Source organism: Orbicella faveolata, unplaced genomic scaffold, assembly GCF_042242905.1.
Source record: "Orbicella faveolata isolate gen_17 unplaced genomic scaffold, um_ofav_v1 contig_46, whole genome shotgun sequence".
Taxonomy (NCBI): domain Eukaryota; kingdom Metazoa; phylum Cnidaria; class Anthozoa; order Scleractinia; family Merulinidae; genus Orbicella; species Orbicella faveolata.
Window position 1 is genome coordinate 16,150,001 of NW_028301576.1, and position 17,500 is coordinate 16,167,500.

The 17,500-nt window shown below is 38.8% G+C and overlaps 1 protein-coding gene across 1 annotated transcript in view; it reads right to left on the bottom strand.

The window, feature by feature from the left end:
- LOC110045259 (bone morphogenetic protein 1-like) overlaps window positions 1-13,367 on the bottom strand; it is a 29,951-nt gene extending 16,584 nt beyond the window's left edge. Inside the window, exons 1-8 of the mRNA XM_020750855.2 lie at window positions 13,085-13,367; window positions 7,035-7,187; window positions 5,897-6,020; window positions 4,778-4,953; window positions 3,902-4,117; window positions 2,838-2,988; window positions 811-1,061; window positions 65-232 (exon numbers count right to left, since the gene is read on the bottom strand). Coding sequence (XP_020606514.1) covers window positions 65-232; window positions 811-1,061; window positions 2,838-2,988; window positions 3,902-4,117; window positions 4,778-4,953; window positions 5,897-6,020; window positions 7,035-7,187; window positions 13,085-13,217 — 1,372 coding nt within the window. The 5' untranslated portion in view covers window positions 13,218-13,367. The remainder of the gene's footprint in view (window positions 1-64; window positions 233-810; window positions 1,062-2,837; window positions 2,989-3,901; window positions 4,118-4,777; window positions 4,954-5,896; window positions 6,021-7,034; window positions 7,188-13,084) is intronic.
- Window positions 13,368-17,500: the final 4,133 nt, after the last annotated feature.

Consider the following 17,500-nt stretch of genomic DNA (forward strand, 5'->3'; position numbering starts at 1 on the left):
CTAAAAAAGCCGGTTTTGACGATGGAATTGAAAGTTTAATGATATGTACTGACTTCTTACTTACCAGCGCATTCGTGCGAGTTGCACGGCCTTCGTTCCAGAGACTTGCCTTCACAGTAAGCGCCTCCGAAGGATGGTGGAGGATTTGTGCAGGACCGAGAGCGAGCTTGAATTCCTCCACCACACCTCCGGCTACAGGCACTCCAGGGATACCATCTCGTCCAGTTGCCATCTACAAACGAAGTGAAACAAGATTAATTCATGCAGTCAGTTACAACACATAATATCCCTCAGTGATTTTGCGGGCTTTGATTCGTCGATGTGCATGTTACAACCGTTGTCATACGGATCGAGAAATTTGAACATTCATAGCAAGCGAAATTGCGGTTCAATAGACAACTCATTATTTCTGTAAGCTAGTTCCTTGAAGTAATTCTGCGAGGCTCGTGCTAAGAGCAGATAAAGGAAAAAATTATCCGCACATATGGACCGTGCATTAGACTAATAATAACGATAACACTTTGTTCAGTAACCTTGTGTAGTGTTTGACCGTACAAAAAGCAATATATTTAAGTTACAAAGTCCCTTTGTAATTGAGAAGAATTATGTTAGTTTCTGGCCACCCTCTCTCATCACTAGGATTGCCACACTACATTGTTCGAGACTTTAGCAACCCCTCAGACGCGTGGAAATTTGGGAGAACAAGAAATGTTGCCCATTGTTTCACAGATTTTTGGCCAATCAGAGTGTAAGCTTTCTCTTGTCATGGTCACCTGTTCTGCACTGTTTTCACGTAACGCCCACACATACCTATTGCTTGTTGAACTTTAGTAGCACAGAGATAATATGTCTTGGCTTTCCACGTTGGATCACGCGGCTCGGTCCATTCCAAACAACTGTCTCTCTGTTCATAACTTGGTCTCTGTGTCAACCATCTGAATTTGTAAATTCCGTCATGTGGCCAGCACAGGTGAGATCGCTCCCAACTCTCACTGCTTGGTTTGGTTGGAACGTTAATTTGTATGCACTTTTTACCTCTGATAGGTCCTTTATGCCAGAAGCTTAAAACACAGCAGCAGTTGCCAAGATTAACATTGAAAAATAAAACTCATTTTGCAAAATAATGAAACATTTTTAAAAGAATATGACATTTTAGGATAAGTGCTGAGGGCGTCTCGATACAGCTTTTTCTGGAAAACTAAAAATTACTCGAAAAGTACAATGAAACCTATGTTTTGAAACAGTCTCGTTTTCAAGATCGCGGAAAAGAAAGCCTATCATCGCTTTCAAACATAACTTCAAGACCAGCCTGCAAACAGACTCCCGGCGCGGACGGAAAAAAATTCGGCGAGCGCGAAACTGAAGAATTAGGAGAGAGAAGCGATAGGGGCGGGAGAATGTCCACAGGCTACTTCAAGACACATTTTGGCAATATAATTAATTGAAGTAATGTCATCAAAATATTGTGCAAAAAGTATGATTTGAAATGTTTTTGCGATATACACCAAATCAGAAATACAAAACTGCACATATTGGTTTAAGCTTTCTTATATCATAACTGGTTCGCACAAAATTCAAAGATTTTTTAGCCTTTCTATGGAAATATCGTTTTCCCAAAAGCTACATAACATCAAACTTCAAACTTGTGTAATTGTCACATCGATCCGCTCGGTGTGGTCCCAAAAAACTGTACAGAGACACCTTAATAGCTTTCATTTGAATGGTCACAAGCTACGTTTTCTTTCACAGACTTCAAGTTAGAATCAACTTGTACAGCATAATAAACATTATTATATCTCTCAGTTAGTACGCGCGCTGTGATTGGTCAATTTAGCGCGCCATACTCTCCTTTATTATATGGAGAAGAGTGTTTTACTGGGAACTAAACCACTCGTAGATTCCATACGCCACTTCATCCGGGACCCGAGTGGCGTATTTTCCGTATGTCACCTTTGTGAGTGTCGTATCGTTCAATGAAGTCACGATTCCCGCCTTTTGCTTTTGTTGAATTGGTTTCTCCATATAATAAAAAGAACATTACACGTTGGCTCGAAGATATGAATTTTATGTTCTCGTGGCAAGAACAATATCTCACGAGTGAGCTTCGCTCACTCGTGAGATATTGCTCTTGCCACGAGAACATAAAATTCATATCTTCGAGCCACCGTGTAATATCCTCTATGTACGACCCGCTAAAATTTAAAGTTGGTTTTGTTGCCAAACTGTTTCGTGATTTATCGCGAAGTGTTCTTAACTTTCATAGCAAGTGAAAGTTTAAAACTATCTTATACTCTAAATTACGTAATAAAGCGTGCTAACGACTTAAAAACAATTTCAAACTGCCTCGTTTTGCTTTCTAGGTGCGTCAGAAATTTGAAGCCTTTTCGAGTCCGCGTGAATAGAAATCGTTTCCGAACCTGTCAGGCACACAGTAGAGATATAATAAATATCTTACTAACCTCGTCTTCTCGGTCCGTACTGTAAGTTACGGATCCTCGTTCTTCTAAAAAAACTCGGTCCGTAACTTGCAGTATGGACCTTGAACTCGGTTAGTAAGAGGTTTGTATCATGAGCTCTGTCAAATAGCTTCCATGTAAATGGTCACATATCAGCTTTTTCATCTGCAGACTCTAAAGTTAGAATCACCTCGTACAACTACATGACAATACTACTCAATAGCTTTCATTTGAATGGTCACATGCTAGATCGTGTTCCATGTGGAGGCTACCTGGGACCAGAGGTTTGACTTTGGAAGGTATCTGAAGTCATAAACCCCTAATACGTATAATAAGGTTTGATTCAATAGGAAACAAACTCAAAACTGAGCCTGCTGTTACCTGAGTGAGAGAGATTTCCTGTCTTTTCGGTAACAGAGATAGTTATCTCTCCAGCTAATGGACTTGGGATGAAAAATGCGAAGACAAATAACATTTCTTCTCATGGGTCCATTGTTCATCCAAACAAAATCCTGCGGGAAGACTGGGTAATCTAGAGATTAAAAACGGAAGACTTTTAGCAAAGGATATTCACTGCTGTGGTGATACTTGTAACATTGAAGGTACGTGCAACGAACCTAAAGGCACTATATCATAACAAGCAAGCAATATTTCTCAAACTCATTAATAATTTATTCGTGACGGTGTTTTGGTATCTGATCTTAATTTGCATAGATTTTAACGGATATATACGTAAGATGTGAAGATGATACGCGAGATAAGAAGATGTTTCAAACACCGTGTTTGACCACATTTCCAAACACCTCGGAGTTCGTCAAATATACTCCGCTGCGAGTCGTGTTTTCAAATCTCTTTTCGGTGTTTGGAAATGCGGTCTAGTTTTCTATGAACAGAAATAAACTCGGCTGCGCCTTGTCAGCTATTCACTCCTAAAAAAACTGATACGAAATACGCGAGAGCGAGAGCTAGAGGGGATAATCTCAAAGTTGGCGGATAGAAAAGTATATTTTATTCGGGGGGGGGGGTGGGGGTTGGGGGAGACTCCCATATGAAATGGTCCCATATGAGATGCTTGTCGTCTCGGTTAGGGGTGTAAAATCAAGAATTCGAAACAATTTAGCTGTCAAAGTATATTTTAGGGTGCACTCGAAGAAATAATAATTAAAAAACGCTCTTATTTCCGTTTTTAGGCTCGATTTCCGTCGGCCCCTCGAGCCCGATCTACTAGCGCCAGTTCCAATCTTGAGCAGCGGCTGGTAACCGAGCCTAATCCTTTCTAAGTGGTATCTTCTTTTTAAGGGTCAAATAAAGCTTGAGTCACGCCCAGATTTAGGGATTTATTCAAATTTTCCGATGAGCATCCCCGACCTTTTCTTATGGGAGTCCCCCCAGATTTTCATTACGTTTAAAGCGGTAGCAGTCGATAATCGATAAGACATACAAACCTGGACACTTGTATAGGAGATTGGCCTGTTTGATATCCAGAACACTCAAATGTGTGTTTCCAAAAGACCTGACGGTCGGCTGCTTTGCCACTATAGTCGGTTGACCGTTCCTAGAGAAAGCTTTTTCGCCGTAGTGCATGACAGACACGTAGTCATATTGCACGCCTAAGCTGTCTATCTTTCGATTACTGTACTTGTCAAACGCAAACCTGAACTCTGAGGAAAGAAAAAAAAAAAAGAAGAAAATCACAGGAAAAAGGTTAGAAAGACACACTTGACTGCAGTCTGTATCTCTGTGACGAAATATCAATGCCCGATCGATTTAACAAGTTGAGTGGGACCACAAAACGACGAAATTTTTAATGTCCCTGCGGTCCCACAAGTAATTCCTATTCTTGTTGCAGATTATGTTTGGGATGCAGCGCTTTGCAGTCTAGAGAGTCAAAAGAGACAGGAAAAGTATCCAAAACAACGGACGAGCAAAATTTAATAGAACATTAAAGAGCACAGAGGGCGCTTGCCTCCCTTTTTCACCGCTTCACCAGCATAGCCCAGCATAGCCCGAGAATCATGTTTTGGTTGGGTTTGTCTTTTGTTCTCGACTTACCGTCAGGGTTTTTCCCTTGGTATAGGATTTCCTCCCTCCACGAAAACCAACAATAACAAGCTTGTCAATTAAGAAGACTGTTAAGTGTACACTTTGCTAAACCAAATGGATTGATCGGTTGATTGATTGATTGATTGATCGATTGATTGATTGAATAGTTGATTAGGTGATTCAATGATCAAAATTCGACATTTTATCTCTACGGTCTATCGTGTTCAATAGACCGTTTTGAAATATACTAAATACATGTTTTTCGACTTTAAACTTACTAGGTATAATGTTTTCCTCTTTGATCGTAATGTAGTCATCACGGTCAGGTCTGTTTTGTTCGTGCCAAAAACCAATCAAATGTCCTAGTTCATGGACTACAATCCCATGATGCGCGCAACCTCGACCCAGGGACGTGGTCTGTCTACCGCCTGCTCGGCCAACATCAGAATTACACCTTTATGGAAAAAGAACAAACTGAAAAAATTAAGCATAATAAAGCGATTTGACGATCAGAGCTTCCAAGAGCGCTATTCAGTTTCTATTGGCAATGTTATTTTAATTGGATTTTGTGCGTCGTAAACCCAAAGCCAAGCCAGTTACTTACAAATTAGACTACTCAGCCAATCTCAAACCGTAGTAGAACGGTCTTCAATTGAGTGTCGTAAAACCAAAACCAAACCAGTTACTTACAAATTAGACTACTCGGTCAATCTCAAACTGTAGGAAAACCAAAACCAAAAATAAAACCAAACTAATCACATGATCACTTTCGACACTCAATTGAATACTTCTAACGTGAACATCTCGGGTGATCTGCCAGTTTGAATTCTGCTTTTGTGGTTCCCTGCCACAATGTAGGGAATCTATGAAGCTCTTTCGAGTCTCTAAAAGAAAATATTGTTATGAGCAGGCAGAAAATTCAGGATTGAAGAACTGCTTAAGACGTCCTGAGCAAGCCGTTTTTACTAGAAAACGCACTTTTCATGTGCTAGCAAGAAAGCCAAGGGGTTTGGCGTGTGTACGTACTGGAGAGGTTCTCAGTTGAGTGTAAAACCAAAGTCAAAGTGACGACTCTGGCCAAAAATCACAAAGAACACAGATCATACAGGGAACAAAGCAAAATTCCAAGCAAATACATGCAGTTAGCTCGGAGCGCGGGATAACGTGTGAGTGAGTCATGATTTGTTTTGATTTTACTTCTGATTAGATGTCCAAGTGGCGCGAGTTTTTTCAGCCAATCGCTCCATGCAATAGTGCAAAACAAGATTAAATGTGAACTACTTTCGCCACTCACGTGAAAACGGTTCTATGCTTTCAAGTGCTCAAGTTTCATATATACAATTGCAAGCTTCTGTATCACGCATGAAGTTACTTAGTGTTCAATAAATTTTACTCACCCTTCGCCGTAATAAAACTCCACATAATCTGATTGATTTACTCTTTCTACAAATTTAATACAAGTGTGTTTCTCCCATTCTGCGATCGCATCCTTTAGCAGCCCACGAATTTTGCTGCTTTCAGCTGAAATGCAAAATGGAAAAACAAGATATTAAAATCAAGATCGGCCCTCAGATCAGCCTAAATGAGAGAATAATCGAAGTCGTTTCTGCTACTGTTCTTCTTTTATTTTGTCAGTGTTACGGGAGACGAACCACCAGCTACTTAGCAGTTGTGCGAGATATATAAAACACAACTCTTTTTGCTACCGTCGGCCACAAATCTTTTGACCTATAATTCCAGACTAAGTATTTGACATTTTAGCAAATTGAATGCTTTCTAGCGAAGAACCGTACTTCCCTTGATGAAAGCATCTGTTTCGTCGCTAGCCAACGCGCTTCCCCAGAATCAATGTTGAAACACGCTATATCGACGCTGTCACGTGGTTACAACTTGCAAAGTGAGAGAGGAGTGCTTAAAAGGTTTGTTTTGGGGTGTGTCTCAACCAAAATTTTCCCTGATATTAGCTGGAATAACAAGAGATTTAAACGATCGATTGTATATGTTCAGTGCACACTTTTCCAATGCAAATGACATTGATCTTCTTTAAACTAATGATATTCCCCGCATGAGCCTCCATTGCAAGCTAGTTTCAGTCCAATAACGAGAATACAAATATGACCTTTTTGCTTGTCACCACAATTGATAGTTGATAACTAAAATCCTAAATAAATGAGCAATATTCAGGAATGAGTTCAGTGCTGCCTGCGTGCTTTAAACGCAAGCAAGACCACAATTAATTGAGGGAAATGGTCAGGAAACTTCGCAAAGTTCTTTGTTGTATGTTTTTGTTTGCTACTTTGGAGGTTGACCCTACACAAAACCTTGCAAATTACAAAAGGTGGTTACGTCTGCTCAAAGAACTAACCAATGGAAGCATTCCGATTATGTAATTCATGCATAGTCAATGAACATAAAGCAAAAGATGTGCAGGGTCAGCGCTTTCCAACATAAGTAATAACATGTTTGTTTGCTCTTTTGGTGTTTAACGGCCTTCCTAGCCATTTCCCTCTATTAACTATGACGAGACTAACTTACGAATACTGTACGCGACGGTGTACGGTATAATTCCTCCTGGCCAAAGACTATTTCTGTCTCGAATGGGAGCAGACTGTCCAACTCCTGGCACTCCTACATTTCTTCTTGGGATCTTCATATCCACTTGCCACAGGCGACCGTTGTGGTACTTTGCTGCAAAACAAAGCGAAAAGAATGTGGTATGATTAACAATAACAATAACAAATGATTGGCGATGATATGATTGGTGACTGACTTATCCCCAGCCCCCACCCGCCTTGGATGGGACGGTTATTCATCACATGTTACTCCCCCTTGGCGCCCTACTTCTAAGTGATACCCGGCAGCTACAATATTGTGGATCAATTCTAAGAGTTGCAATTTCGCACGAAAAAGGTTTCGCCGTGGATGAACATTGGAAGGTGCCCTGGAGGGTTTTTGGTCCCCCTTCTTATTGAAGCAGCATCGTATAGACCTTTTTAGCTTGGGCGTTTTGTTTTCCCACTACAGACCACGTGATATTTCTAAGAGAATTGTTCTTTTATCCATCTAAAAATTGTTCATTCGTATGCCATTTGAAACTTGGAATAATAACAATGGAATAGTAACTTCTTTATTGATCAAATATTCGACGTCCTATCACGTAACTGAATTAACCCTTCCACGTGATGTCAATCCTTCGGTCGAGAATGTGACCGTCATTCATATGAAATATAAAAATAAAACGTTCGTCACGTTCCGTGTACAACGCTGTACAAGGTGGTTCTAACTTATATGTAAAAGTTTATGGACGAAACCGTAGGATGCGACCATTCAAATAGAAGCTGTTGGCAGTGGCGGATCTAGGGGAGGGGCCCGGGGATCTGCTCCCCTTATTCTGGGTAAAAAAAAAAACGCAGAAGGGAGAAAAGCCAGCAGGGCAAGCAAAAAAAGCCGCCTTCCCCCCCCCCCCCCCTCCTCCACCCTCTTAGCTCCAGGTCTGTATCCGCCACTGGTTGGGCAGCATTTTTAAGCGGTACTGTTTATTACGATGCACAGTTGAACCCCGTTAATCCGGTCACCAACGGGCCACAAAAATCTGGCCATATTAACGGGGTGGCCGTAGTAAAGGGGTTATTTAAATAAGAAAACGACTGGCTGAGCGTTTATTCAGGCCAGAATAAAGTTGCCGTGATAACGAGGTGACCGTATTAACGGGGTGGTCGTAAGGCGCGGCTCCACCGTACAAGGTAGTTCTAACTTTTAGGTCAGTGGACAATACCCTAGTGTACGTCCATTCAAATAACAGCTTTTGACCTTTTTCACATGGTACTACGTGCTGCTTTCTAAATCCAGTAAACAACACAGGTCTGAATCTGCGTAGGAAATCCTCGTGTACTCGTATGACCAAATTAAAGCTACAGAGCAGTCCTTTCCTGTGGTGCTGCCAAATTTTCTCAATTAGAATTTTAGAACGTTTCCGGGTTAACTGATTTTTATTTCTTTAGCTTTCGGAACTGAAAAGAAATCTCTCATCGACTTTCAGCCTAGGTCGTAAACTTCCGTTTTTTCCTTTTCTCGTTAACGTGATTAATATATAAGACTGGAGATTACTTAATAATCATATCATGCAATCAAGTGGGGATGGAATCAGCTTCCAAACGTTTCTGGAAACCGTCCAAAGTACTTAATGTTGTTGTTCATTTAAGCTATCGAAAAATACGGTAACCAATTTGAAATCTGTCATTGCAGAAGACGTTTAGAAGCCCGTTCACTATATGTGCTCAACACCACGTCTGCTTTTCAGCTTGCGTTTTAGCTTTCGTGAACAATTTTGCAATTGAAACCTCTGTCGTTGACAGACCCGAGGGATATCAGGTCAAGAGGTTGGCGTGATTTTTTTGAACGTGACCAGGCAAAAAAAAAAGTTGATAAAAAAAAAGGATTGATTTTTCTGCACGAAATCATGAATTTTGCCCGCAAGCAGACAGAACGAAATATATTTTTTCAAAACTGTCGGAAATCGTTTTTGTCGTTGTTGCTTGTATTGAGTATATTTGACATTCAGTTTAGGAAAGGAAGTAAATATTGTTGTTCCCCAAGGAATCTTTCTTCTTTTGTTATTATTACTTAGATTTGTTTTGACAAACTCTATATCACGCATGTGGAATGTCCCCGATAAAAGCCGACAAAACAGCGACAAAGCTATTCTAAGTTTTGGAAAGTGAGCAGTTGCAACTTTGAAAGCATCGTCCTGTTGTTTTGTCAAGCGTAAAATCATTTTCTGTTACGATCTGTTACACTGAGACTCCTTTTACTTCACCTACATGTGACGAAAAAAAACTTGTATATATAAATATGATAAATTGTATAGGGCGTGGTATTATTGCCGCTGTAAATTTGGTAAATATCAAAGTCTTGTACGCAGCTGAGAGGACATTGAAAAATAATAATGATAAAAAATAACTAGGGAAGTGGAAAGAGAACATTTGTATTTTTGTAAAAAGTGAAGCTAAATAAGGTATGTTAGCTGTAAAAGATTTCATATTCCACTTTGTATTGCCGAATACGGTGTCGTAAGGGCGTGCCAGGTACTTGTAAAATGATTTCGCTTTTAGACACTTTAGCACTGAACTTCAAATTAGTGTTGGATCCGGCCTGGAGTGCTTTAAAAGGCTTAATTTTTCCTGTTTTGCCGAAAAGCGTCGTGAAACAATACAATTAAATTGACGGGCAGATGTTCTTTATATTTCCCCCGCGCAGAAACGAATGCCGCTTTTAAATGGCTTCTAAAGAAGCCACTAAAATGCGACAGTCAAATGGCTTACTTGAATGCTCGGGAAAGACAGTTGAAATAGAATAATATGAAAAGTAAATATAGCTTTTGTAAACAAAAAGACAAGGTTTGTGCGTGTTACGAAGGTGTAATCTAATTACCTCAATCGGCTCGCGGAGCGGAAATCATTATGACGTCAGTGTCTGCTCTAGTATCGAAGGAATGGTGTTGATTAATTGATTTAAACCGCAGTAGCGCTGAACGAAAGCTCTTTTAAAATCCAGACACATGCTCTTTTTCTAATAACCCATGTTTTAGATTTGATGGTTTGGAGTGCCTTGATGGATAACATCTCTCGAGTTCTTAGCCGCCGACTAATGAAGCTGTCTTTAATACCTATGTTTTTTACAGAAATCCACGAAATCTTTTTAACATGGCATGAACACTGGGTTAAAACTAAAATCACGTCTTCTCTTGATAGCGGAATCAATAAGCCAGGTTCATATCAACTGTTCTGAGGCAAACAATCAGGAATAATATAATCCCTCCGTGACAAGGCGTCGAAATCTTAAAAAGCTCTTCACTCAATCGTTCGTGTCAAGTTTGGTTTTAGTATCGTGTTTTGCAGGAAGGCCGTTGCATACGTAAGTACGTGGTCGATTCGAGAGAATCCCTCAATAGAATCGTGCGTATCACGTCCATGTAATATTTTATGGCCTTTCTGGGACAAAGTGAACTGTCCGTAACATAGAAGTATCCGTAAAATATGGAGGTATTTTGTAATATCATAAACTACATACTAAAAAAAACGTTGAATACCTCGCGATACAGATTCTTAAATGACCATTAAACTGTACAGTTAATATGATTATCCCGAGAAATGATAATGTTTTTTTAAAATCCCAAAAGCGTTCGGAAGCATTTGGCCTTTTTCTCAATTAAAGAACGCTGTCATCTTCTTAGCCAAGATTTTGTCATCGAAGAATTCATTCTTAGCGGTCAGAAACAGACACAAAGCAAAAAGCAGTTTATTAGATGACAATATCAGCATGGAAGCTTCTCAAATTCTAAAAAGGCTTTAGTTGAGAAGGCTAGAAGATCCATTTTCGCATCCAAACGTTATCTTGATTTCAATAAACTTCCTATCAATATGTGTAATAAACTATTTGATACTCTATTTCAACCTATACTTTTATACGGATCCGAAATCTGGGGAGCATACGATAGCATAAACCTCAAAAAATGGGAAAAAGACCCTGTGGAAAGACTTCATACACAGTTTTACAAAATATTACCTCGGCCTCAACAGAAGAGCACCAAATATTGCCGCTCGAAACGAAACAGGACGGTTGTCATTAAAATTTAATATTCTTCCAAAAATTATTAAATTTTGGCTACATCTTGTCTCTCTCCCAGAAGATAGCGTTGCCAAACAATGCCTCAATATTTCCAATCAACTGGCAAATGAAGCAAAGTCCTCTTTCATGTTAACAGTCAATGAAATCATCAAAAATTATTTAGATGACCAAAACCACCCGCATAATATAAACACACACAATTACAATGAACAAATCATCAAACATAATTGACAAAAACTAAAATGTCACATCTCAAATGATATGAAAAGACACCAAATGGAGATAATTCGGTCTAACAGAAAGTTGAATTTCTACTCAAGTTTTAAAAGAGATGTAAGCAAATCTGAGTACGTAGAACAAGTAATGAACCTCAAACATAGACAAACTCCGATGTGGTAATCATAATCTTAGAATTGAATCTGGGCGACACTGTACTCCTAAATTACCTGAAACTCTTAGAATTTGTCAGTACTGCCGTTCTAACCAAATTGAGAATGAAATGCATTTCTTATTTCATTGCGACCGATACAATAATATTAGACAACAAGTCACAAATGACATCATCAAGAAATATCCAAAATTTGATTCCTTTAATAACACAGAGAAAACAATATTTCTATTTAACAATGCTGATACTTTTATTTGTAAAAATCTAGGTTACTTTACATATGAAGCACTACAAATAAGGGAACTTTGTAACCCTGGAACTTAAAATGAAGAATCTTGTAACTAACTATTTTTATTTTTCCTTCTGGTTGCTGTTGTATTTGGTTTCGTTTTTGACTTTTTATTTAGCGATTCTGCATTTAGGTAACACCATCTATATGGGAATACCAATAAATTGTTGTTGTTGTTGTTGTTGTTGCATTGTCTACACTATAATTTGGCTTCTAATTAACTTGAGGAAATGAACCAACTACAAAACTATGATACTTTGTGCTGATAGGACAATCGAATTACTAATATTCCTTGTGGAGATTTTTGCCTGAGCTCATACTGTGCAGTTGTGATATTTAGCATATTTGCTGAAATATAACCCGAACGAAATATTGTTGATATAACTTATGATAGCCTATTCATTTGGTAGCGTTGAAGGCTTCAGTCCCCACAAGAACTGAACATAGATATCCTCCACTTCTCTGCAATGCAATACAGAGTCCTAAGATATTTCAGACGCGATTTTCTCTGTCCCTAAGAGTATTCCCGGCAACTGAAGCCGCTCCCGGGAGGATAAAAAACACTTGATTGTGCTTGTCCACCATCATTTCGCAGGGCAGGCGGCGAATTGGACTTGTTATTCGTTTGTTTTGTTTGCTAATTAGAAGTATTAGTATAGTATACTGAAATTTAAGAAATTAATGACCTGTCCGCATGAATGCGTCTTTGCCAAGTGAAGACAATTTCAGAATGGCTAAGACTGTTGGCGTACATGTAAGATAGTCGAAAATCCTATCACAGATTCAACTTAAACATTTCACGCGAAACATTTAATAAATGAGGTCTTTAATATGTAGCCATAATATATTCTTTACGAGATATCCCACCAAAATATCAATGAAAGGGTTAAATTATGAGGCTAGGATTTATCTTGAGGACAATGCTCAATGCTTAATGCTCAATGCCTCTCTTCAACGAAAAGGTAAGTTTGTGTTGAGCCCGGTGCTTCGTACCCATGAACTAGTTCATTTTTGACGGGTGAAATAATTTCAGTACCAGTTTAGACGTTACATATGGTGCTAACGGTAACAAATGAAACTCAGAAGGCTCTCAGATATAATGGGAAAATCAAACACAGCTTGCGCAAACCCCCGCGCAAACGGAGGTAATTCTGAGAGCAGACCCTTCTAGTACTGACGAGGGGTGCCGAGTTATACAGAAACGTCCGCGCTCTTTAAGAAAGGCCAACACGAAAGGAAACGGACATTTATCTAAACTAGAAGAGAGCAAGAAAGTCTTACCATATTGCTCGTTGACTCTGGCTATCTCATCAAAAGCTGCAGTATGTTGTTCCGCAACAGGAGACATAAGTGTTCTGTTAATCCAACTCGCCATTAAAACGAAGCATAGTAAAACCATTTGTGTCCCTGCCATTGCTTTCACGCGCTCAATGTGGTTTTTGAGAAATTCGTGCTGTGATTTCTCGACTTTATGTAAAACTCTCAGTCATACGTCACACGGGAAACGATGAATTGTGTCTATACCGCAGAAGGCGATGTCAGGTAAAAGATTACTTGACAGGAAACTCATAAATGTAACACATATCTTCAGGGTATCGAATATCAGCTATGCTAGCCGCTAAGCGTGACCTTGTAAGATGTCTGTTTTCATAACTTGTGGCGCTCGTTTCAGAGAATTTCAATCCCACTTCACTTGTGTTTTGTCTACGGCGGGGTATAGTCCAGAACAACCCGCAGAATTCCTGAAATGCTTCATTAAAGAATTGTCTATATACTACTTTCATACGATAACCCTCTACAACAACCCAAAAACAATGCTTCCATCGTGACACTGGCACTATTAGAGTGCATGCATTGAGCGAACAAATTTTCTTTAAAAAGTTAAAGTAATTGCTTTATTCAAAAGTGTTTTGAGCTTGTACGTTGGATTAACTCTTTGATGCCATCCCTATTCCGACAAACTGAAGGGCTAGCGTTTTTTAAAACGCTAAAATCACCTTTAGAAGCATGGAGTTTGTCACAAATATACTCGAAACTACTTCGCCTGACATGTCCTAGTGGTTGACAATTATCTAATTCTGGAGATTCTAATAATGTGAGAACGGAATTCTATATTTGTTCTGTCAGAATTCCGTCCGGCTATGAAAAAACAACAACAACAAGAACAGAAAAAAAAACAAAAAAACACGGCATTTTCAACGCGAAAATCCAATTGCTATTTTATAAAGCTGTATTAAAATTTTTTCGTACTCCGTTCTCCCGAATATGTAAAATGGAATGTATTTCACAACTCGTTTCTTTTAATTCAATACCGCAACAAAAGACTCGACCCCGAAAAAGTATCAAAGGAGTTACAAACTAACAAAACGCCTTGACTTTTTTGGACTAACTCTTTTAAAGAGTAAAGGAAAAATGATAAGCCTATTCTTTTGTAAGCTTTTTGCTCAATGTGGGTGTTCAATATTCCAAACGCGTTAATCTAGTTTCATGCAAGAGTTAAATTAAACTCATTAAACTCAAAATGAGCAGGTCCCCAGCTTTTTCAATTAACTGCATGAAATGGTCAATTTGTTATTTGTTGTTTTGATAGTAATGTCTGATCTAGCCATCCAACAATCCAAAAAAAAATTCAAAATGTGCTTCCTTTCGGAAACGTCATACAATCTCTAAAGCAAAAGGGTCCAAAAATGCCTGTGAAAAAATCGTTTAACTATGAAAAGACTGATTAGTAAAAGCCGATTTGACTATCCGGTAGAAGATGATAGGATTATAGTTTTAAATCCACTGCTTTCAGCGACGAATTCACTTTTGAACGTGCGTTGGGAAACATCGTGATAGATCGAGAACAAATCCGACATTCTTTCCCGTAAAATTAGCGTTGTGGTGAAATGTTAACTACGAAAATGACTTGGGATATTGCACAAACGTCTACGTGAGTTTGGAAGGCACAAACTAGTTTAGCAGGGCAGGTTTCAATAAATAATGCCTTGAATGACCTTTTTGACTCACTAACAACTGTACTGTCATGTGGAAAAGGTCTATTTTGAGGACCTACACGTGAATTCCTTTGAACAGCGTCAGAAACCTTGTTAAAAATCTCCATCAACCAAAAAAATCTTTAACTCTACAGAATTACTGAACAGAACTGTGATCTATTTTTAGCGTGATTTCTAGAGTCGACGAGATATATCTAGCTGACTAGGAGATGGTAAATCCAGCAACAATAGTTTGACTTTTGTAAAACAGTACTCGACTAATGACATTCGGCCATCAGGAAGTGGGTTCTGCGTGCCAACAACAACGATGACAGAATAAGATACAAGATGGACAGGCTTGAAATAATATAGCTGACAGGCGAGCGTTTCACGTTTTGCTCCGCAGCTTCATTTCCGACATTCTTTCCCGAAAAATTAGTGTTGTGGTAAAATGTAAATGATTTATTTAGCTTGATTCCATAAATCGTCTTTCATGAGGGACTTAGTACTTATTTCTGAAACTTATTGCGGATTTAATCTATGGCAAATGTAGCTCACAGTTTCGGAGACCAAATCCTCATTTACGAAAACGGAAAATAGCAAAAAGAAAACAAAAAGCAGATTTTAATCTGGAGCGGCGACTACGCTCAACCGAAAAACAAACTGAATTAGTCAAGCCGACTTCCTGGCCGTTGTTATGTAATATCACATCTTCAACATCAACAAAGTTTAATATAACTTTGCTTTCAATTTTTTTTAGGCATTCCTCTCGCTACGTTTTGTGCAAAGGAAAGCGAGTTTGTTGTTTTGTCGCCTCTCTAGTAACCATGACAACAAAAAGAGTGCAAGTCTCTCGGTGAAACAAAGTTCTCGTGACTGTCAACATTGATAATGCTAATACAGTCGTTGTCATCATACAAATCAGGCGGCTGTTTAGTAGCCAAAAATAGTTTTATTCTTTGATTGTTTTACCGTCAGGACAGACCTCATTCCCACATTCGAATGAAATTTGAAGAACCAACGTGTTGAAATGCATTGAGTAAACTCATTGATGACTTCCCTTATTAAACTGTTAACATCCCGGTATGTATACTGTCCACTCGCTTATAGCGAAAGAACTCCATTACAATATATTCGAGTATGCAAGCGAGGCAACTTCTAGACTATTCAGGCAATTTTGTAGTTTTTGCCCGAAATTGCAAGCCTTGCGTCTTAACTCTCGCATCCACATTGAATAATGAGAAAAGTTAATCATGAAAAGGAAGAAATAAAGCGTTAACAAAATTGAAAACAGCCTAATTTCAACTCTGATTTGGACCGGAACTAACATAACTTGTGGCGCAGGAAAATGTGAACAGCACATGTGAAACGACTCATTCCTCAGATTGCGATTTGCTTCGTCCGTATTCCGTACTTCTATAGGAGGGTTTCGTGGCGGCCAAACAGTGCCTGTGAGGCATAATTTTGTTGTGTTGCGTTCACACGTTCAGCGAAGGCTGAAGTCTGTTCTATCTTCGTATGACGTTGAACCTTTCAGTTTTTACTCATTTTTAGAGCTTACCGTTTTTGTAATTATTTTTTTTCCTAAGAACTTAGCGAAAGTTAATGGTTGTTTGAAAGTTTGAAGTAACTTGATTTCTGGAAGGCAAATCTTGCCATGCAGCCACTTTTTTTCGTATGTTAGGAGAGGATTTACCGTTTTTCAGTCATTCTACGTTTAATCATATTTTAAGATTTTGAAACCTTTTCTAAAAACCAGCGATAGTATTTTACCTTACAATGCATTCGAAGTTGCTTGCTCTCACTCAGATTTTATTGAAATCGAAGATTGTTCTTTTCGAATTTCGCTTTAGCTGCGTTTCTATAATTTCTTTTGTTAGATATTCATTTAAGATTGAACCCTGTACCTTTGTACAAGCTGCTCTTCATAATTCGTATTGAACTTTGTACTTGTACCAAATACGTTCCTTTCAAGGGGAGGTTCTTCCTGTTGTCAATCACTTAGTGTATGAAAGAAATCATGGTAGTAGGCAGAATTTTTAAGTAAGGATCACGAACTTTGAAAAGAATAATTTAAGGCGGGGGTAAACATGAATTTAAGTGAAATTGTAGGAAGTTTAAAGAGGGATTAAAAGGAAAAAAAGGGGTTTGGAACACCACCAGACAGTTGATTGCCCCCAAAATGGCTCCCCGGGTTGGTGGGCAACTGTTTGGTGTACGTCTACCAATTTCTAACTTCAAATTCTAATTTTAAAACAGCATCAAATCTTCAAAATTTCATATTTCCATAAATTTTACTAATCCTTTGAGAAAAACTATTTATCCCCAAATATACCCAGAAATCACCAAAAAATTTACAAAACAGCCCAAAACGTAGCTACGTGAAATGAGCAGAGAGATTTTTCACTGCTTGAAACGTGAACGAGATATTTGCATTCAAACCATAATACCCAGCAAGAATACGGCCTTTATGTTAACCCCCGCCTTAAGCATCTTTTGTTTCTACACGTGGGAGTATTTACTTAACTAGCAACATGACTTGTACTTTGTACGTAAGAAACACATATATGCCAGAAGTATTCTAAGAGTTTTTCGATTACATCGACGATTATCTCCTCGACAATAACGAGTGCAGAATAAGCTACTGTTGGATTAAGTTATGACTCTTCAGTTGACGTCCGTAGTGAAGACCATTGAAGTAGATCCTCGTGTACCAGAAAAT